General features: G+C 39.4%; 1 protein-coding gene across 2 annotated transcripts; it reads right to left on the bottom strand.

Annotated features, from left to right (window-relative positions):
- Window positions 1–7,345: 7,345 nt before the first annotated feature.
- Window positions 7,346–22,886, bottom strand: LOC124146064 (lipase maturation factor 1-like). 2 transcript variants are annotated; one of them, XM_048393396.1, is made up of 11 exons: window positions 21,882–22,886; window positions 17,763–18,072; window positions 16,853–16,863; window positions 16,201–16,349; window positions 15,638–15,703; window positions 14,556–14,723; window positions 12,889–13,069; window positions 12,609–12,762; window positions 11,710–11,893; window positions 9,813–9,925; window positions 7,346–7,723 (listed from the first exon to the last, which is right to left on the bottom strand). In XM_048393396.1, exons 1-11 carry the CDS (start codon window positions 22,072–22,074, stop codon window positions 7,543–7,545), a joined length of 1,710 nt encoding a protein of 569 aa, XP_048249353.1. In that variant the 5' UTR covers window positions 22,075–22,886; the 3' UTR covers window positions 7,346–7,542. The 2 variants fall into 2 exon arrangements, with proteins under 2 accessions (XP_048249353.1, XP_046372084.2); XM_046516128.2 differs by lacking the exon at window positions 21,882–22,886 and adding an exon at window positions 19,222–19,692.
- Window positions 22,887–23,318: the final 432 nt, after the last annotated feature.

Here is a 23,318-nt window from a genome sequence, read left to right as displayed (position 1 = left end):
CGTCAGTGAATGTTATTTCTTGCTGCAGTAAGCAACATGTGTCGTTACAAAATGGATTTATATAGTGCTTTATTTCCAACTTAAATAACTGTTCGGCGACGCTTAACATGGAATCTAGAATAGAAATAGAAACTTTGCTTCAGGAACGCATGTTATGGGCAAAAGACATAATCTACTACCTCCATTTCGTTTTCTCTTAAACATGGGGTTCGATCCTTCGCCACGTCATAAAAAAAAACGTTAAAAGATGTGTTTTTTTCGTTACCCTGCCTGGCGCTTAGCGTTAAGGGGTTAAAACAAGGACTGGTCGGCTCAGAGGCAGTACACTGTGTCTGAGTGGGGTAATCAGGTTAAACTGCGGCATGGTATATCAGTGGGCTAGCACTATAAAATCGGCATTATTCTGGAATGGTACAGGCAGCCACACACACGCACGCACACAGGGACGCACGGACGCACGCAAACACACACTTTGCTATATAAGTGCAATAATCTTGGACGCGACTTTAAGCCCCGTTTCACCTCACCTTAAACATGTCAGGCATAGACGTAGGACGGCATTAGTGTAAGGCACGTTAAAAGGGAAGTGTACACGCAAAAATCACTTTCTTTCTTTTTCTAAACAAAACGCAATTTTAGAATTAATTAGTATCTGTGTTTGAAAATATACACTCATTTTTTTCACAGTGAAAGTAGGAAGCTCACAATAGTGTGAAAATGATATGCCGTTATGAGGCCTTCGTTTTTCGAGCTAAACAGGCCTGAGTTATCCCCCTTAGATTATGACGTAATTGGTGCCAATTCAACTGGGTCCCTGTCTATTCTCAACGCAAAATATATCAAGGACCAGTTTGCGGTTAAACAACATGGTCTACGACACACTCCGGCGCAGTGGTGACTCAGCATAACACAATTCTGGCTGGCATCTGAGACGCTAGAATCACAAAACTGTACCTACACCACGTGAAGCGGCTCTAACAAAGCATGATGACGTCATAATGTTTATCAATTGGCACCAATGACGTCATATTGCAAGGGGCATAAGCCATGGTGTTTTTGTTGTGGAAATAGAACACTTGGTAAATGTGAAAAATATAAATCGTTTTAATGCGAAAAATATGTTAATTAATTGTGATATTTTTATATTTTTGTCTATGACACTTCTAGGTTAACACTTTTAATGTGGAAAAAGTACAAGAAAAATAGGTTCATTTCCGTGTGAACTTGCCCTTTAAAAGGGAAATATTCTTAAACAGCGATTTAAGTGATCAAGTGAACTGGGTTCAACGCCGCTTTAAACATTATGTCTGTCACAGTGGTCCTGTGTCCAGCACACACCAAACGTTGGTCGTGGAGAGTTAGATGGATGGGGGTCCGTGTTCGGTAGCTTGACTCCTGAGGGTTTCCAGGGCTTCGGTTCCACCTCCCCATGTTAATTGTAGGGTTAAGCAAGTGTTTTGGCTCGAAATAAACCTCTGTTCACCCAGCAGTGCATGGGTACCCGGTAGGATGAGATGGTAACTGTTACACTTCTGGCGCCTCACAGCAGCCTAGGAGGTCTACTCCCAAGGGAGCCCAGAAAGAAAATTGAGTAACACGTCCCATTTTAATTCTGTAAACCCAATAGTCCAGAAACTCTACGGTCTTTGCCCGGCCTCGGTCAAAGGTATTCACAAATTTAAACATGCTGTTTTCAAGGGAACATACTAAGTAAGAAAAGATTTCTTTAAAATTTTCAGTGTGGAAGGAGTTTGAATAACGTCCGCCACTGGCCACAGAAATCCTCAAAGTATAGTAATTAAGTAGTGATAGAAATTAAACTCACATCGTTTCTGCGACTCTGATTGGGAGGCGCTGTTAACTTATTGTGAAAACACTATACGCTTTGAAGTTTTAAGTACCTTTACTCAATTTAAGCTGAAACTGTATTTAAGAGGTCTAACATGGGATTGTCAGATCACAATTTCAAAGTATTTGCCCCCCCCCCCCCCCCCCCCCCCCCCCCCCTCCCCCTCCAAAAAATAAAATAAAATAAAAAAATAAAATAATGATAATAATAATAACAATAATAATGATAATAATAATTCATAGTATAGTATTCATAGCAGCATAATTTATTATTATATTATTTTTTTAGTTCAATAAGAAATATCACCATGCTGGTGCCCCCTTCTGCCTTCTGGAAAGCAATCAGAAAAACCCTTCCAGAACCCGCATCCGTGGATGACTGTTCCACCTGACTCAAACAGTCTGGCGGAAATGTCAGGAAATTGGATTGCAGGTACTTTCAAGCCCAGTGGATTGCTCATCCCACCTTCTCTCCCAGATCCTGGTCTGTGTTCAACATAGCTGTCAGGACGAACAACTTTGTGAGAGGTAATACTAATACAAATAGTTTAAATACAAATACACACAATAAAAATAAACTATATTAAACAATAAAAATGTTTTTATTATACATTAAAATGTTTTCTCACGTTTTAGGTTGGCACAGACGTATCAGTAACAAGGTGGGTGAGCAGTCCCTGGGGATCTACAGATTGATCCCGGAGCTCTTCAGAGAGGCCCGTCTGTTGCCTCTACAGGCAAGACTCATTCAGGAGGGACCACTCAGGGCGTATGTGAGCAAATCATCCACATCTCGCCAAGAGGTGATTTTTGACATATGGCGACGATACAAAGATGGAGACCTCTCTCTGAGCCAACTACTATCACAATGTTGGGCCAATATTGTGAACACGATGAAGATGACGATGGACATGCCGACAAAACTGAAGAACTGTATCTATGAACATATGTACTTATCTGTGAAAACAGGAAATACAATGTAAATACATCACATACATCCAGTAACATGTTAATACATCACATACATGCATTAACATGTAAATACATCAAATACCATGTAAATAAACCATATATATTACTACAAAAATCATTGTTATCGTTATTAAAAATAGAGGTGCCGTTTTCGCCCAACACATATTTGCCCTTTTCGCCAAATGCGGTGCCGTTTTCGCCAGAGAAATCGGTGACGTTTTGTTGAAGTGCCGTTTAAGCCTGCACCCCTTTACATGTAGTGAGTGAGTGAGTTGGGTTTAACGCCGCAGTCAGTCATATCACGGTGTGTCAGCTTAATATGGGAGGAAAGCCCGAAGTGATGCAGGTCTCAGATGTTTACCACTTCGGTGAAACCCATGAGCACGGGTATGGTGCTGACAAACCTAGAAATAAGGCGAATCGGGGCGTACCGGGATGCCAACCCACAATCATAGGTTTCTGGCGTGCCTAAGGGTGCCTAAGGGACGCAACTCTGCACAGTGAATTGTGGCGCCTTAGACATCTGGGCCACCCGTGCCCCCTTACATGTAGACATGTGTTGTTAATTTCCTGGAGAGAAGAACAGGTTAACGCAGGTATAAATATATTCGGTTAATGTATATAAAACTGTTTGCTTGTTAATACTCTAATACCCTAAACATATTGACACTGGGGACATTCTTTTTTTCGAAAGGACAGTTTGTTTTAAGTGACACTAAGAACTGACAGCACAACCATCAGCAACTCTCCAGTTTGGCAAACACAATAGGACCGTGATTCTTGGCATCATCATTTATCACCTCATAGGGAATCAACACATTATTTTCAGTTAAATTATGCAGATGAAATATATACAACAATGGTTGAGTACATTTCATGACACTTGGAATAAACACAATCTGTTGTTCTCATCTGTTAAAAAATATCAGTTTTCATGAAACTTTACTGACGACAAAACTGCCATCTTCCCGAGGCAAGGGTGCTAATTGATTGTAAAAGTCCCTTGCCTCAGGAAGATGCAAAACTGCATGAAAAAGTTTTTTGCAATGATAAGAGAGACATTTGATGAGACAGATCTGTTTCACATTTGTTAATTACATGTACTTTGTTTACCAACCCATTAACCCAAATTTTCACAAATTTGGAATAAAACAAAAACATTAAGAAGTCTTTTTTTCCCACCAGTATCGTACATCATACTACCAGTACTGTAGATCATTCCACCAGTATCCTACATCATACTACTAGTATCGTACATCATACAACCAGTACTGTAGATCTTACACCAGCAACCACTTCCACAAGGCATCCAGGGCGCTACTTTTTTAGGTGATTGTAACTTCTGTCTGACTGTCATAGTGCTACGATTTGTGGAACGGCGCCCAGTTTTGTAGATTATATTCATGTACTGAACTGCTTTATGACTTTCAAAAATATGCTCTTGACGTATGTGATCATCTTGACTAAAACACTTGCCCACACAAACAACTTCACACAACTGTTGACATTTATACCCATAAACCATCAAGAACATGAGGAAATTAGGATGCAGACGTAGCATATAGAACAACAATGGTACAGTAACAACAACAAATATTAATTGATAACAAACAGACAACATTAATATGTTAAGCTATACGAAACTCAACATAGAAAAACAGATCAAGACACTGATCTAACTAACACTCCAGATATTATCAATACGAGAAAGAGTCAGGTGAGCTAAAAAGACAGAGTGAGTGAGTGAGTGTTGATTTATCAGTGCAGTCACCAATATTCCTGATATGTCATGGCCACCCATCATCTTAGTGGTTGATAGCATGAACAATGATCTGTGCCAGCATGGAATGACACACCCGATACCCATCTCTTATGACAAGGACCTATTCCACAATTATATTACTATGAGGGCTAGGAACACACACTCCTGTGCAATCTATCAAGCTGTGGAGTGAGTGAGTGAGTGAGTATGGTTTTACGCCGCTTTTAGCAATATTCCAGCAATATCACGGCAGGGGACACCAGAAATGGGCTTCACACAATGTACCCATGTCGGGAATCGAACCAGGGTCTTCAGCGTGACGAGCGAACGCTTTAACCACTAGGCTACCTGACCGCCACCCACACACTGTTTGAGAATTAATCTTATAAACTATTTGGTCCTCAAGACTGAAAACTACTGTTGTATGGATTATTGTTTGAATGAGTAAATGAGTTGGGTTTAACACCTCTTTGGACAGTATTCCAGTTATATCATGGCAGGTCTTCTTAATCATGTTAATGTGGGAGGAAAGCCCGCACTGATTCAGGTCTCAGACGTTTACCAAATTGGTGAAACCCATGAGCAGGGCTGTGGTGATGACAATTCTGGAAACATAATCTGGGCAAATCAGGATTCAACCCACAATCATAGTATTCTGGCATGCCCAAGGGACACAACTCTGCACAGCAAATAGCAGTGCCTTGGTCAACTGGGCCACCCTTTCCCCTGTTAAATGTTTGAATGAGATAATGGCTTTTCATTCATGGACTAAATCATTTTATCATCTAAGAATATTTACAGACTCAAGGCTTCTATCACTTCTTCACTAAGGGGAGAAAATCTGTCATTACTCATTAGACTTTGAAAGTTGTAACGAATACTGTATTCGCCATAATAAGTGCCCCAGAAGAAACTTGACAAAGGTATGCGCTTATTTAAACCATACACAACAAATGAAATTTCTTTTCAGAGATCAAGTGGTAGTGAACAAACTTTGTTAAAATGTCAATGAAACTAAAATGTTTTCAAAATAGGTATTAGGCAACTTTGTAAACCTTCTACGCTACTTTTTTCTGAAATATACACAAGGTCTGTTGACTGCCATGTATAACTTCGTTCTTAGTACTTAGCGCTCATAAGGATTAGTTACAGATTGGTTTAGAATTTTGTCAGGGGGAACTTATTGGTAATACAGTTACACATATGAAACGTTATAATTATTAAGAATTGTATGTATGTTATGATTCAAAACATGAACTGAATCTTAGCCAGTGCAACATATTGAGATCTACTCTGATCTAGAACACTGAGATCAACACATTATAGAACATCATGATTGTATGATATTGTTTTTCACATTAGGGTTTAAATGCCTTGTCAACTGTTTTTTTAAAAATGGAAATAAAAATGAAACATGCTGCGAACATTATGATGATGCGGGCAGTGCCTGAGAACCAAGACTATTATTTTTTAGCCTTAAAAGGTGAGTGGGTGAGTGAGTTTGGTTTAACCCCGCTTTTAACAGTATTCCAGTTATGTCAGCTTAATGTGGGAGGAAAGCCCGAAGTGATGCAGGTCTCAGACGTTTACCACTTAGGTGAAACCCACGAGCACGGGTATGGTGCTGACAAACCTAGAAACATAATCGGGGCGAACCGGGATTCGAACCCACAATCATAGGTTTCAGGCGTGCCCAAGGGACGCAACTCTGAACAGCGAATCGCAGCGCCTTAGACGACTGGGCTACCCGTGCCCCCTTAGCCTTAAAAGGAAAAGAAATTACTATTTTCATCCATGGTTATGGGTAGAGCACCTACCTCATTCATGCAATCACTTGGAGCATTATCTAGGTTATTACTATCTTAATTGTCTTCAACTCTCAGAGGTTAGTTCATGGAATGGAAGAAATCTCCAGTTGGCACTGCCAACACATTTGGCTATGTAAAGTAAATCTTTACATATAAAATGGATGCCTGGAATGTTTGTGTTGTAATATTGACCAACAAAAACTGAAAGTTATTGCCTTGTTTTATCCCGACAGAGCAAACTAAATATTGTTATGTATATATATTAACAATCATCGCCAGAGCAATTTGTTTGTTTTTTTCACAGGGTTTGTTTTACAAAGAAATTAAAAACATTGACTTGAAGTTCATTTCCTAAATGAATCTCTGGAAATATATTTTTTCACAAAAAAAGTAAAACATTTTTATGTTTTTTTATTTTGCAAAATTTTGGGTTGACTTATCTGTAAAACTAAAAAATTGGTCTTAATCCTTAAATAATCATACAAACACCCTGATCACTAAGTGGATGGAAAAAACAATCTCATTAAAATCGGATCTTAGTTCTCGCTATCGCTTAGCAAAGATCTGAGGACATCCCATTACGGGTCACGTCAGAACGACCTTTCATCCAACCAATCAGAGCGTCGCTTACCAGATCAAGAAAGTGACGGACGGAATGTGTTTTCTAAAAATTTAACAGAGGGTATTCCGAACGACAGTTACAGGTTTTTTGATTATATCCATACAATCTAGACCATCTATAAGCCATTCCAGAATGTTCTTTTCATCAGTTTAAATTTTTTTAGACGAGAATACGTCAAAATATGTTTCGAAGCGTAGTCGCCAGTTTGAAACTTGTGTCGTAAAGCTCAAGAAAGTTGCCTTCTGATTGGCTAATGTCAATTTCTTGTCAGTCATTTCATTGGTTGGTCAAAGTTCGCGAAAGGTCGTTCTGACGTGACCCGTTATGGGATGTCCTCAGATCTTTGTTTAGCGTTAGCGAAAACTAAGATCTGATTTTAATGAGATTGATGGAAAAAAATTCCTTCAAAGAATCATTCATATAAAGTTGAAGCTCAAAAGAAATAAAAACTCTGAAACAATAATCTCCTCCCCTGGAAGCAGACATCAACACTAAGTACACCGGCAGGTTTCCCTGCAGTGTTGTCATGGTTACTTTCTCTTCAATCTAGGTATGTCCCAGTCCATCTGTCTGGCGATGTCTCGTGCAGCTCTCAGCGATATTGGCGGCAGATAGTTTCCGATGTGTTTACGGCGCCACCAGGCTCCCGACTTGGCTTCCCTGCTTCCAACCTTTGTATAGACATATCTGTAATGTTCGACTCGGATAAACCTGCAAGTATATAGCGTAATTGTTTGCTTGGATTGTTACATGGATAAATGGGACTGTCTTTTTAACAAGCTTTGTCTTTATTTTGATATTAAATATTTCAAACATGGACATTCATCTTTAGTACCATGCAAAATAGGCGAAAATATTCAATGTTGAGCAGTCAGTCCCAACAGGTTGAGGCTTAAAAAAATAACACCATAACACAAGATGTGCAGTAAAGCAGTGCACATGTAAAGGGAAGTTAGGGTGTGCTATATTGGATCGCATTGTTATTAAATATGAGGATTATTTTTTTTTTTTTTCTAAATGGAAACGTGCTGCAGACTTTATGATGCGGGTGGTGTCTGGGAACCAAGACTATTATTTTCTTGGCCTTATTTGCTAATGTAGCAGCCATAATGTTTTTTTGAGGATTTTCTGATCCAAGGTCAGAAGATGTCTTATCCACAAGAGGTTAACCTGTCCAGCAAGCTGACGAGGTACAGATGTCATCTGTGTGGTGACTCCATCCCCTACTCCCCCATCATCAGAAAGCACATCATAGTAGGGTGCTCTGATCTATGTTTCTCAAATTCAATATGAACATGCGCAGCCCAACATTGGGCGCCAATGTAGCGGCCATGAACTTTCCTAGTCCAATGATGGGATTCGAACCATGGACCTTCTGATCCGAGATCTTAACACATAACCAAAGGTGTTAGCCTGGCTCGTATGCTTACAAGGTAAGGAATAGATTCCTGAGAACAGATCCTGAAAGGACTGCATATCATTAAGTTTGTTGAAGAACTAATAGTCAGAAACCAGTCCATGTGACAAGGGTTCCATTGTAGTGCCACACTGAGCGGTTATGTTTAGAAACATATTGCTGAGTATGGCTTTTGCATCTTCTCGAGGCAAGGGAGTTAACTGACTGTAGAAGTCCAGTTTCCAACCTTGCTGAACTAGGCTGGACTAATGAGTCTATTCATAGTCTAATCAAAATCGCCTAATGAAATCGAACCCGGTTCGTAAACAAGGATTTCAATGTGCATATTTCGGTTGACTGTAGGATTTGCAAAAGATGTGTACCGTCAACTGGCCGTCAACAGATATTTTCCAAATCATTTCATGTTTTTTATTAAGGTGCTCACATGATTTGATGCACTTCTCGAGGTAAGACTTGTTTTATTACAATATATATCTTGATGATCGATCAGAAAGTTGTGAATGCACCGCCATTTTGTTTGACGCAAAAGCATGTTATATGAGAAGTGGAATCTGATTGGTCAATAGAAGGGACATAACTCATAATAGCCACTTGTGGCACTACAATCGTGCCATGAAATTCCAGCATAGTTCGGCAAGGGTGGAAACTGGACCTTTACAGACAGTTAACTCCTTTGCCTCGGGAAGATGGGCTTTTGTGATATCTGTGTACACATAACATTGTGATGACATTTGGCTGGTATCATATAGTAATGAACGAGTGAATGTGTGCTTAGTGTTCAGTACTACATACATTGCATTTGTAAAAGTAACAGAAACTGTAAATCAGACCAAACATTCTACATTAGAATTGGAAGGTAAAAAACTGATGGATATCAGAAATATATATATCATACACCAATCTGATCTTGCTGATTTTACATGAATATAATCTTTAATAACTGTGAAAATCCTTAGAGAATACTAAACAATGCTAAATAACACCATACTGATAACTAGGGCTGGCTAAAAAGATTGATAATCAGAATTATCGTCGATGGGAAGAAATATTAATGAGTATCCAAATGAAACTGTTGTCATCAATAATAACTCACTTAAACTATTGTGATGAAATAAAGTTTAGATTTACCGAAACAGACTTGTCATTGCCAATAATGTTAATTGTCGAAGACGGAAAGAACTGTTTTTGTTACATCACAAATGTCAACAAAGTAATCCATGCCTAAATGTGTCACTGCTCACCAGTGGCGTGAAATAGGTTGGTTTCTTTCGGGACTTTCTTGCATATTTGCTTAAAGCTTCTCTGATATTTATCGATAATTGATCTCAATGATCTATAGATATCAATAGCCAGCCCTGCTGATAACTACCGGTATTTACATACTTCGGTGGTGTTCGATCTTCAAATGGGTTGTGAGCAATCAGTGACGTCGTGCCTTCATCATTAATCAGTAGTTTCATGGCAGCATGCACCAGCCAGGGGTTGTACTGATAGTTCTGGAACAGAGGGCTCAGATTAGATTCACATGTATAATTCTTATCATAACTTTCAATCTTTGTTTTTCAGGTAATAATACATCCTGAACAACAAACATGGCCGCCACGTAATGCTCATGACTGTTGCACGGAAGCTGTCACTGAAACAGTGCGCCATGAGTTGCCGGGCCTCCTTGTACATGCTTCCCATACTGTTGAATTATTTATCAGAGAGTGATCTTATTTTCATGAATACCATCTTCCCAAGGCAAGAGAGTTAACTGACTTAAAAAGTCCACTTTCCATCCTTGCCGAACTAGCTGGTATTATGGAGTAACAGTTTGGCTGGACTAACGACTCTATGCATAGTCAAATCAAAATCGCGCACCAAAATCGAAATCCGGTTCGTAAACTGTCATGCAGATTTTGGTCGATTGCAGGATTTGCAAAATATGTGCACCGCCAACTCATTGTCAACAGATATTTTCCTAATCTTTTCATGTTTTTAATCAAGGTGCTGACATGATTTGATGCACTTCACGATGTAAGCCCCTTTTTATCACAATATAGATACTGATGTTAGATCAGATCGTCCTGAGTGGGCGTCGCCATTTTGTTTTAAACAAATGCAAGTCATACGAGAGGTAGAATCTGATAGGGGAGAAAAAGAAGGGACATAATTCGTAATATCCACTGGTGGCGCTACGATCGGGCCCAGGACTTCCAGCCTAGTTCGGCAAGGGTGGAAACTGGACTTTTGTAGTCAGTTAACTCTCTTGTCTTGGGAAGGTGCTTAATACACGCTTGGGGGGGGGGGGAGGGGGGTGTTCACCTGCAGTTGACATAATATTTGGATAATCAATGCAGTGTTGGAAAATAACGGGGGGGCCTGGGGTCTTTATAGTTTATGGCATATAGGAATGGGTTACACATAAAACATGGATCACTTGCTGAAAGTCAATCACAAGTTGGGAGTTGTAGAAAGATAAATAAGTTGAATAAGAGCTTAAAATGCCCTTACTTAGGTGTTTACACACATAATGAATCATGGAATACATCAATCTCTATTAGTCTGATTCAATACTTCTCTAAATTAAGATCTCAAGTCAACTCAATGTTGTACCAGGTGAACTTTCAAATCAGCCAATCAGCGTCAGTGATTCTAAATTCTCAGTATGCAGATATGATTTCTGTATCTCTAACACAAAGACAAAAAGTGGTGTTCCGAATGCAACAAAATTAAGCTGGGTGTGGTATCAAGGGTATGTTTGTGTTCTGTTGCATTTTTATTTTGCTGAAATCCAAATTCACGAATTTCCACATTGAGGTGGTAAAGAAATGCAGCTGAATTGTTTTAGAAATCTGGGGTAAGGTGAAATGGCGATTAATGTCGTGTCCAAGGTTATTGCACTTCTATAGCGACATGCATGTACATGTGTGTGTGGCTGCTTGTACTAGTCCGGACTGATGCCAAATGTATAGTGCTATAGTGAAATACCATGCTGCAGTTTAACATGAATACCCCACTCAGACACAGACTACAAGCCCCTTAATGCCGAGCACCAGACAAGGTAACAACAAATACCATCTTATAACGTCTTTTGGTATGACGCGGTCGGGGATCCAACCCCGGACGTTACAGTCTCCAGGCAGACGCTCTACCCCACTAGACCACAGAGGCAAGGGGCGAACCCTCAGGGTTTCCATGACAACTCATGAGAACATGACCTCCTATGGACATGTGCCCAGAGAGGTATCATATCAGAGTAAAACATCGGATTGAAATGCTACTATGGAGTACACACCTGGAAAGCTGCAAACCATGCAAGCCAGTCCATCCTGTAGTGGTAAGGGGAGATAATGCACGGCCGCCGCTTGATGTTGCCAGGCTTACACTTAAACTCATACTCCAGCCACTTGGCACCGGGGTCGCTGGGGTCACTGCTCGAGGTCCCTTGTATTATGACCTCTGTTCTCTCCTTGGTAACACTGAAAGGTGTCATAAATATGTCACTGTCTTAACAAGGCATTACACATGTGTTGTTTTTTCCACTGGTATATAAGACATAACAATAATTGATAAATTCACATATTCACATGATGTGCTAAACATGTCACAAAAGTTGTGACTGTGACGGGCACTGTAGCTCACCTGGATATGGAGCCAACAGTTAAAATGTCAATAAAGATAGACATGCTTGCAGGAAAGTCAGATTTGACAGTCAAATAGAACTAAAAAATTCCACTAAAATCTAATGATCTGAACCAAATATGATGTCACAGGAAAATACATGCAAAAGTTCAGCTTCCTGAGGGACTGGTAATTATTACAGAGGGGTTTGATACACTATCATACTGAAAAAAGTGACATTCTCCTAATACATGTATTATTTTTCATGACCCTCCAGGGGCAGTCAGGTAGCCTAGTGGCTAAAGCGTTCGCTCGTCATGCCAAAGACCCGGGTTCGATTCCCGGCATGGGTACAATGTGTGATGCCCATTTCTGGTATCCCCCGCCGTGATATTGCTGGAATATTGTCAAAAGCGGCGTTAAACCGTACTCACTCACTCACAATTATGCATCGTCTTTTGGTTGTCCAAAACCTTCACTTGGGGAAATGGGGTAGTGTAATTCACTCACTCATGACCCTCCACTGGAGACTGTCAGAATTATTAGTTACCCTCCTCGGATTCCCCTGATTACCTTCCAAATGCTCCATATGTATTGACAAGCCGCAGGGAATCGAACGATGTGTTCATGGCTTGACGTTGTGAGAGGAGGTTCTGGACGACAGGGACACTCAGATAGGCGATTAGGAGGCCGAAGCTGATGTTGAACACACGTCTGATATAACCACCTGCAAATATTTCAATATCTTGTTATGTGACACTCATTACATCCTTAACTAAACTGTGTCACAAATCAACCGATGGTTTATGTGTCAACAATTCTATGACATTAAGCGAAACACTGACAGGCTTACCCATTTTAGGTGTCACTTTTCCAGTTTCAGTCTGGTGTTGTATTTGGGCTACCTGACACTTGACAGACCGAGAACCCCCAGAGAACATCCAACTTAAACTGCGATCATCAAAACATGCCAGGCTAGGGACAATGGTCAACCAGTTGAGAAAACTGAGGTTACCGCTGGTGATTAACACAACCTGCAACACAAACAGCACTTACAGGGGGACACAAACTGTAACATACAGGGAACACAGCCCAGCCATGTCCAACAGTCACTTGGCTACAATACCAGCCCTTATTTCTGTACTAGAAAATCAAATTTCAACTTGACAAAGACACAGGAAAGGACACAAACCTTAACATACAGGGAACACAACCCAGCATTGCAATGACCGCTGGGCAAAAGATGACTATGCTTGTCATAAGAGTGGTCATACTCACTGACTTGGTTGATGCATGTCATCATATCCCAATTGCGTGGATCGATGCTCATGATGTCAATCACTGGATTGTCTGGTCCAGACTCAATTATTTACAGACTGCCGTCATATAGCTTGAATATTGCTGAGTATGGCGTTAAACAACAAACAAACAAACAAACAAACGAGTTAAGGCCCTTCTATGTCCCTCCTATTGACAGATCAGATTCCACCTCTCATTTCCCTTGCATTTGCTTCAAACAAAATGGCGGTGCCCAGTTAAGATGCTCTATTCGATAATCAAGTTCTATATTGTAATAAAACGGGTCTTACTTCTTGAGGCGCATCAAATCATGGGAGCACCCTGATTAGGAACATGAAAAGATTTTAATAATATCTGTTGACGCTAAGTTGATGGTACACGTGCTTTGCAAATCCTGCAATTGACAGAAATCTGCATGGCAGTTTACGAACCAGATGTCAATTTTGTTATGCGATTTTGATTAGACTATGCATAGACTCGTCAGACCAGCCAAAATATAACTCCATAATTCCAGCCTAGTTTGGCAAGGGTGGAAACTGGACTTTTATAGTCAGTTAAGTCCCTTGCTTCGGGAAGATGATGTTTTGTTGAGTTAGAAAAAGTAAAATATTAACTGATCAAAGCATTGTGTGTAGTATCTGGCCACTATAAATCAGTCATAATGGGCATGTATGTAAACAAAGCCTTTTCTGATATAAGTAATTACAAATACATGTCACATCCTTCACTATACACAAAATTAGGAGATATTAAGATTGACCATTGTTGGCATACACAAGCTATTGTTTGTCCACCAAACCATGTAAACCTATATTTATATATGGCCTTATTCAACAAGAACACATTTCATATCAATCAGGTATGATGGAGTGAGTGAATGAATGTTGTTTTATGCCAGTCATTAATATTCCAACCATATTACGGTGGCCGGTGAATAATTGAGTTTGGATCAACAAAATAATGAGCAATGAGCCATGTTATCATCATCATCATCATCATCATCATCATTTCATATACGATGGCATGCCAAGGCACTGATGACCACCCAATCCATTTGAGTCTTTTAACGAGTGTTCATAAATATTCCGATAAGTTTTAAAAAGGGTGTTGAATACAATTTTTGACATATTTTAATAAATAAATACTCGAAATACAGGTATCCAAAATAGTATTATTCTTGCTTCGATGATGCTTTGTGTGAGAATAGCTGCTTTGACACACCTGAAAGAAGATCTGTATTCCTCCACCGATGATGGTCATTCTCCGTCCGAGGATCAGGAAGAATGGGGCCACAAGTTCGATGAAGTGGTTGCTGAGTGTCTCCATCTTGTGTATCAGCTCGGGAGACTGATGCAGGTAGTAACTCAGGGGGTTCGGCACCGGCTGGGTCTGACAACAAATACAACTTTAATGCCACTGAACATTTGTAGAAATTTGATTACGTATCAAATCTTTGTAATTGAGAAACACAAAGTCTCACAAAGAAAACCCGGGAATATACAGTACTATTTGTTTGTTTGTTGTTTTTTGTTGTTTTTTTGTTGGTTAACACCGCACTCAGCAATATTCCAGCTATAAGACGGCGGTCTGTAAATAATCGAGTCTGGACCAGACAAGCCAGTGATTTACATCATGAGCATCGATCCACACAATTGGAATACGATGACATGCATGTTAGTCGCCTCTTACGACAAGCATAGTAGCCTCTCACGGCAAGCATGGGTTGCTGAAGACCTATTCTACTCAAGATCTTCACAGGCCTACAGTACTAGTAAGTATTGACATAGTACATGTATCTCACATAATATCTCAGATAATTATGAATTTTCTGAAACTACAGAGATAGTTTTATGTGACTGTCTGCAACATCATGGCTTTGTTCAAGAAGTGAGTGAGTTTATTCGACTGAAGTCAGCTTCACATTCTTGATGCATCTTCTTGATGCAAGGGTGTCAACTGACTATGAAAGTCCAGTTTCCACCCTTGCCAAAACTAGGCTGGAATTTCATGGGTCTCAGACGTTTACCACTTTGGTGAAACCCACGAGCACAGGTATGGTGCTGAAAAACCTAGCAATATAATCGGGGTGAACCGTGATTCGAACCCCCAGTCATATGTTTCTGGCATTCCCAATGGACACAAATCTGCACAGCGAATTGTGGTGCCTCAGACAACTTGGCCTCCTTTTTAAATAGGAAAAAGAATGCATAAATATTGACCTTGTACAAATATTTCACACATCCTTTCTGATAATCACAGCATAGCAACATGAAAACACAGACGACATGACGGTACAATCTCACCTCATAATGATAGTTCATACAAGTGAGGTCTCTCCAACACTGGTCTCCCCTGATCTTTATCAGACCCTGGTAACAAAATATGAGTTAAACACTTAAAATCAAATTTGAGGCCTTATAATTGTTGTAAGTCACACAACAGCATTATTAAGAATTAAATCTGTTGTAATTGGTCTGTATTTGCATTATTTTTTGGGGAAAAGCATTCTTTTATAATAATATAACATTTTGACGTTTGACCTGTCAATCCAGATAAAAGTAATAGATAAAAAAATATAAAAATATCAGTTAACTTCACAATCCAGATGGAAAACAAATCATATCTCATCAGTTCAGGTGTCTTATGTTTGTTTATTTGTGTGTTTGTATACCTTCTATATCTTCAGGCATTGCATTTTGGTAATAATTTGGCGGATAATTTGATATTGCAAGAAGCACGGGATTGGATCCAAGTGTTAGTGTAGGTTTACCAAAATAGGAACCCTGGAGATACAGAGGAGGATGGAGAACATATTCTTTCCAACTTGTTTCACTGTTTACTTTTGAATACAAAACCTAATACCCACCGCTCCTAACATGATGCGGAAAATGAGCCATCTGTATGCCCAGATGATGATGAGAGATGTGGGCGTGTGCTGCGGAATGGTCGACAGGTTCCACACAGGACACAGAAATATAGCCAGGAAGCCAGTCTCCAAGAGCTGAGACTCCCAACCTATCCAAACAGAAATGCTGCGGATGAACACAGTCTCTCACCCAATTGACAAATTACTTCAATTTTCTGTGAACAAAATCAGTATTACACAGAATTAGTAATTGTCTGTATGTGTCTTAACATGGAAGAAGAATGCCTCTATAATTGATTGCTGAACAAGTTAACCCCTACTGATATTTAAAAAAACTTGATACTCTACACAGAATGGAATGGTAATTGTTTTACGCCCAGTCAGCAATATTCCAACTATGTGATGGGTTAAATAATCAAGTCCTGGGCAGTCATTCCAGTGAATAACATCACAAGCATCGATCTATGCAGTTGGGATATTTGACATGTAATCAACATGATCAACTAAGTCACTGACCCTGGCCCGGCCATTTAGCCACCTCTTACAAGCATAGGTTGTCAGGGACCTACAGTATATATTCTTACCCAGTATCCCCAGGAATGGAAGACATATTATGAAACAAAGAGTTACATCAAAAGTAAATTCAACTTACCAAAGCTGAACCTGAAAGGAAGGGAAATAACACATATAAGAAAATGGTTTGCTGATGTCATTCAAATAATTACTGCTGGGTATACCATGTATACATACATACACATATAAATAAGTAAAAATGCACACTAAAACCTGTCAGATATGATTAACAGAAATCCTTACTTAAAGTCATAAATTTATAGTGATCAGTAATAGAACATGTAAATTTCTTGCTTGAGAATTACCGAACATGCTGAAAAGATCAGGATCTTAGAAGTTGTACAATGTCATAAACGCTCTACAACATGCTGTCATACAGTGTGCATATTTTGTCTAATACTACATAAATATGTCTTTTTGTGATTTCCTAAAAATATATCATGTATTTGTTAAAATCATTTTTAAAAAAAACATTAGCGATGTCATGATACACCTATATATACTGACGATATAGATAATATTCTCAGACCATATGATATTTAATACTGATTTACCTGTAACGGTTTATATTTTAATGCTGTATCGAATCATAATCTTGGTATTGAGTTACTTTGTTGGCGACATGGGTCCTACCTACACTTTAATATATAATCTAAAATTATTAATATATGTTGTATCAACATTGCACAGTGTACAGCTGTGTACATACCAGTTTTAATACTTATATTCTGTTCTAGTCATTTTCTAACTGGTGATTACACTCAAGTTTTATCTGAAATTAAGAACTGATTGAAATGGGACATTTCTATTTTCAAACCCGATATTCCGGAAGTTTCAAGCCTTTTTAATGGTGTTTTAAATGAATTAAGTATCATGATATGTATCATATCATGAACAAAGTATCGCGATACATATCGTATCAGGGGATAGTTGTATCATGACATCCCTAAAAAACATAGTGTATTCCTTCTGTGCATAAATATACCTACCACTGCTGCCCAACACTGACAATGGAGTGGTAAATCACCCACAGCGCCAACATGATGAACCAGTTTGCAGCTCCACGTATGACAAGGAACAGAGACAGAGCCAAGCCTGTGTACGCCAGAGAGTCGAGGATCTGATCCAGGTGTGTGTTGTAGTTGAACAACCAGATGATACTTGGGCACTGGATGAACATGTCCTGTTTAATTCCTCCAACTCTGTTCTTGATGTTGTTGAGATATTTATTTGCTGGAAGAAGGCCATCTTTTCCAATCAACTGTTTGTTCTGATGCAGTGCAACAAGAAATGCCACAACTGTGAAAGTAAACATAAACATGACACAAATTATAAACAATAATGAAACCATTAATTCTGATTTATAAGACTATTCTGCCACCACATAAGCCTCAAAATTTAATCTTGTTTGTAAATGAAGCAAGGTATTTTGAATCAAGATATTTAATCCAATTAGTGAGTTGGGTTTAACGCTGCTTTTAACATGTTTAACAGTATTCCAGTTATATCACGGCGTGTCAGCTTAATGTGGGAGGAAAGCCTGAAGCGATGCAGGTCTCAGACGTTTACCACTTCGGTGAAACCCACGAGCACAGGTATGGTGCTGACAAACCTAGAAACATAATCAGGGCGAACCGGGATTCGAACCCACAATCATAGGTTTCTGGCGTGCCCAACGGACGCAACTCTGCACAGCGAATCGCGGCGCCTTAAACGACTGGGCCACCCGTGCCCCCTTAATACAATTAAAGATAGTACTGTATACATGTCATACATGAGCTCAGGTTTCCAGTTTTTGCTGTAGACTACATCATGACATGCATAACAAACAATTAATCAGGGCACCATGAGCTGTGTAGTATGTTGCTCTTTATCTTTTCTAGAGTGTTTTTTAACAAGCATAAATACGATAAAGGGAAAGTGATATTCATCATTTTTTTATTTCATTACTTATATCATTTTTATTTGAAGACTGTAAAGTGGCATCTTTCAAATCTAAAGGGTTCTAGATCAAAGATAATTTTACAAGTGTAATATGAAAGTGTTGTTTTATTTATTTATGATTTCACATGACGAGGACACAGCTTTCCCTGCATGGACCTGATACTTTGTTGATGAATGACAAAGGGCATGTCCGTGAACTATGATAATCAAGCACCTTACTCTTGGAAGATTTAGAGAAAAAACTAAATGAGATACTATAACTGAACCAGGACTAGGAAACATCCTGGTTATGAAATGACACAATGAATACGAAACTACTGGGTGACGTAACTACCGGAATACGAAATGACAGGTCACCCTCTGAACTAACATATCTAATAGTAGGCCTAATCAGCTGGTAATATAGGACTAGGAAGCAATGTTCGACGTAGGAAAAACCACTCAGGAACTATTAACACACATTATATAGATATATAAGCTTATCTATAAGACGGGCACACTTACAGTAAATAAATCCAATATATCTCAAAAGGACAATTCTTGTCAACCAAAAGGTCCCCCTTTGGAGCCCAGCGCCAGCGGTGTTGTTTTCCGGCTCTTTAAGGCGTGATTTACTGTCAACGGTCTGTTTTGTACCGTCTTCTGATTCTTTTAGTTTCTCATTTTTTTGTCTCCTTTTCCTAACACCTTCCCCTCTGAATTCTCTTTCCGCACGTGCATCGCTCATTTTGGAGGAAATGATTATATCTCCTGGAAAGCGAACAAACGTGGATCCAAACAAATCTTTCTAAGGTAGGTAACTCCGAACCTCTATCTCTCTATACCCTATTGCTGACCGCTAAATATTTTATGCTTCGCTCATGCAGATTATGATTTTGTTGCACAAACAGAACGGCCATGGCCACGATCATGACTGGCTAATAACTATTAAAAAATGAAATAAGAACATTTTCACTAAGAAAATTGCTTGTTGATTTCGATCGACATTTCACTGTTCCGGGTTTTTTTTAAAATTGCCAAACATTGATCCGTGTTCACCAGACACATGGGCCCTAATGACCAAACCAGCTAGTCTGTTTTACTGGTATCAAATATTTATTAAAAAAATTTACTAACCAGTTAACCAAGTGGGAAACTCTGAAAAATATATGATCGAACATTTACGGTTTATCAGTCCAATAAATGTGATTTGTGTCAATGCTATTCAATATTTAGATGTTCGCTGTACATGAAAATCGGACACTACAAAAATATCATTAACGTGTTAAATCGTAAAGCCAAAATGAACGTCTGTATGCGATCTAAATTATCAGTCACGCACACGTTATACCTTCACAATGATTGGGCAATACTCATTATGTGAGCGACCCGTGAAGATCCGGGGTAGACTAACTCTTAAGCAATTAATGCTTGCCGTAAAAGCGACTATGCTTGTCGTAAGAGGCGACCAACGTGATCGGGTGGTCAGGCTTGCTGACTTGGTTAAAGCATGTCATTGTATCCCAACTGATGGACCGATTCTCATGATGTCAATCACTGGCTTGTCTGGTCCAGACTCGATTATTTACAGACCGCCGCCATATAGCTGGAATATTGCTTTGTTTTGTTAAACAACAACAAAAACCACACAAAAAAACATTGTGTGAGTGCGTCCACCCACGCCATCAAGGTTATAGCACTGCCCGCGATTCCTACTTTTGTTATGTGTTCAACTGAAACTGCATAAAGAGTATTGCGAATGATTACTTTACTACTTTAAGTGCAAGTACTAAACCATTGCCACACGGCAGTCTACCCCGACAAATAATAAACTACAAATGCTCCCATCTTTCCTAGGCAAAAGGGGGGCACGGGTGGCCCAGTCGTCTAAGGCGCCGCGATTCGCTGTGCAGAGTTGCGTCCCTTGGGTACGCCAGAAACCTATGATTGTGTGTTCGAATCCCGGTTCTCCCCGATTATGTTTCTAGGTTTGTCAGCACCAAACCCGTGCTCGTGGGTTTCACCGAAGTGGTAAACGTCTGAGCCATGCATCATTTCAGGCTTTCCTCCCACATTAAGCTGACACGCCGCGATATAACTGGAATACTGTTAAAAGCGGCGTTAAACCAAACTCACTCACTGACTCCTTGGCAAAAGTGTCCACTGTGTCCTCGCGAAGAAAAATGCCCCGAACAACTCAACTTTTTACGATTTTATACAGATGGAAATTTTTTTTTATAAAATATCTTACAGAGCCTGCTTTGTTAATTAAGATAACCGATGGTTCAAACTACGTGATTCTTTACTGGTAGCCACTGTCCGTATAAACCAGGCTTAGCGTGTGAAGGTTACTGTGGCTTCAGTCAGGGGCCTGAAGTTAGCAGCGGGTTCGTTATTCGTTATTCGTTTTTCGAATAACGAAAAACAAGCCAGTATACCGGGTTCGTTATTCAAAGGCTGTATATTAAACAACAACAGTAATGTGGTAAAATATACTGAAACTCATTTAATATTCGACAGCAGGTTCGTCTCACATCGTCAAAAAGCTGTTTTTTATAACCAGCCATCACCATAGGAACATTGCGTGCTTCTTGGTCACAATTACCAGCATGCAACTGCCTTTCCCGATTCACTTACAAATAACAATAGAGAATACCCAGTCTCGATTATCCGACCTCTGTACAATTACGCCACTGAAGCTTGGGTCCCTAGCACTGCAATCTCATTAAAATCAGATCTGAGTTCTCGCTGCCGCCAAACAAAACATCGAGAACTAAGATCTGATTTTAATGAGATTCCAAGCAGTGTAACACGATGTATCCTTATTATCCCTGTTTATAATTAGTCATCGAATATGATCTCTGTCTTTTCATTACCAATGGTCTGCTTGCTGTGTACAAGTGCAGACGCTTGTTTGGAACGCAGCATGGCTGCACAGCAACATATGCATGAATAAAAATATGTCTCGGTTATATCTCGGTCATATTCATTTGCTATTACATTTGAGTACTTTTCACAGTCTTGTCATACTGAACTGTACGCGTTTTGTCGTTTAAGCGACTTTCTCTTATGAAGAATCCATGTAATTACAAATATTATCACAATAGTGCACTCCTTGGGTATTGAGAGCAATAGTGTATTCATATTTATTTTTATTAAAATGACAGATTCTGAGAATAACATACCTGTGTGTCTTGAGGTGGAGTCTGCGTCCACAGTAGCATCTGCTGGTCCATTTGTGAGGGGGAGTAGTTTTTTCGTTGTGCTCATTTTTTGTTGGTTTCTTCGTACACACTGTAGGGCTTTACTAAGTATACCCAGAATCAGTAATGGTAGCTGTATGTGCCTCTGTAGCATTTTGTTGTACAGTATATGCATTGATGTAAAACTTGACCTTCAAAGAGACATTGACCTTCAAATTGATCTCTACAGTGGTTAAGAAATCATTGATTTTAGACAAACCTTCAGGCTTCAATATATCCTATATAGAAATGAATTTGCAAACGGTGATAGGTACGTGTTGTATAAAGCTATTATTCATTGAATTAACAATGGGAACCAAAATTGCACTTTTTGACAAAATAGGGGGTGGGATAAAATTTTAACATTTTTTTCAAAAATCGTAAAAGTTATGTGGAATATAAACACTGCCATCTCATCTCAAGACGTGTCGGCATATTTTGAGATATCAAATGGCATGGTTGATAATACTAATATTACATTGCGGTTCATTTTCGTATAATTGGAAAAGGAAAATAGCATAAAATTCACCATTTGTTGGCTTATTTTCACTAATTACTAAATTTGTGCGAGGCTATAGGTTTACTAATTATTAATTCAAATATACTACGTGTAAACTATCAAACAAATGACCCAATACACACAGTACAGTTTTTAGAGACTTTATATGATTTCCCAACAGAAATGTGCATTTTGACCCCCAAAACAGTATCTGCCACCAAAACATTTGACCCCAACTGTCATTTTCTGATACAAAAACACAAAGAAAATCCAAGTTTGCTTTGTTCTTCTATGGGCAGGGGTATGTCGGTCGTTTGAGGGTCTCACCACTACTTAAAATATGCTACAGATTCAGCAACCACATACTAGCCTACAACACTTCCTCCTAAGTCACACGCACGCACACGCACGCACACGCACGCACACGCACGCACCACCCCCTTCTACTTAATATATTTTTTCAAAAAGAAAAACACACAAATCAGGGCATCAGTGCAAACATTTAATCGAAATAGGGCACAACCGAAACGTGCAACACCATCACCCAAACACCAAGGATAGGCATTGAACTGGCACGATATGTTTTGTTCTTTAACTACGATCATGACGTTATTGGTGACGTTCTTTTTCAAGGTAAGGGTGTGACGATTTGGGCTCTTCTTTTATCGACTCAAGGAACACTTGATTTTGTCTGATGGAAACGTGAGGCTACCCATTTACAAGCTCAAGGATTAGGGCGGTCGGGTAAACTAGTGGTTAACGCGTTCGCTCGTCACGCCGAAGACCAGGGTTCGATTCCCGACATGGGTACAAAGCGTGAAGCCCATTTCTGGTGTGTTCTTATCACGATATGCTGCACGTGATTTCCAAACTTTACACGC

This window comes from Haliotis rufescens, unplaced genomic scaffold (genome assembly GCF_023055435.1).
Source record: "Haliotis rufescens isolate VD_foot unplaced genomic scaffold, xgHalRufe1.0.p SCAF_12, whole genome shotgun sequence".
NCBI classification, from domain to species: Eukaryota; Metazoa; Mollusca; class Gastropoda; order Lepetellida; family Haliotidae; genus Haliotis; species Haliotis rufescens.
The sequence above is the reverse complement of the archived record's forward strand: the minus strand, read 5'-3'. Positions and strand labels throughout refer to the sequence as shown.

Bases quoted from the DNA above. Each gene is read 5' to 3' on its own strand.
- LOC124146064 (XM_046516128.2), bottom strand. From the start codon at position 19,444: ATGAGCGATGCACGTGCGGAAAGAGAATTCAGAGGGGAAGGTGTTAGG. The intron at 14,724-15,637 runs GTGAGATTGTAC...ATTTGTTGTCAG, and splicing joins GTATGAACTATCATTATGAG to ACCCAGCCGGTGCCGAACCC. The intron at 12,763-12,888 runs GTAAGCCTGTCA...AAATATTTGCAG, and splicing joins AAAAGTGACACCTAAAATGG to GTGGTTATATCAGACGTGTG.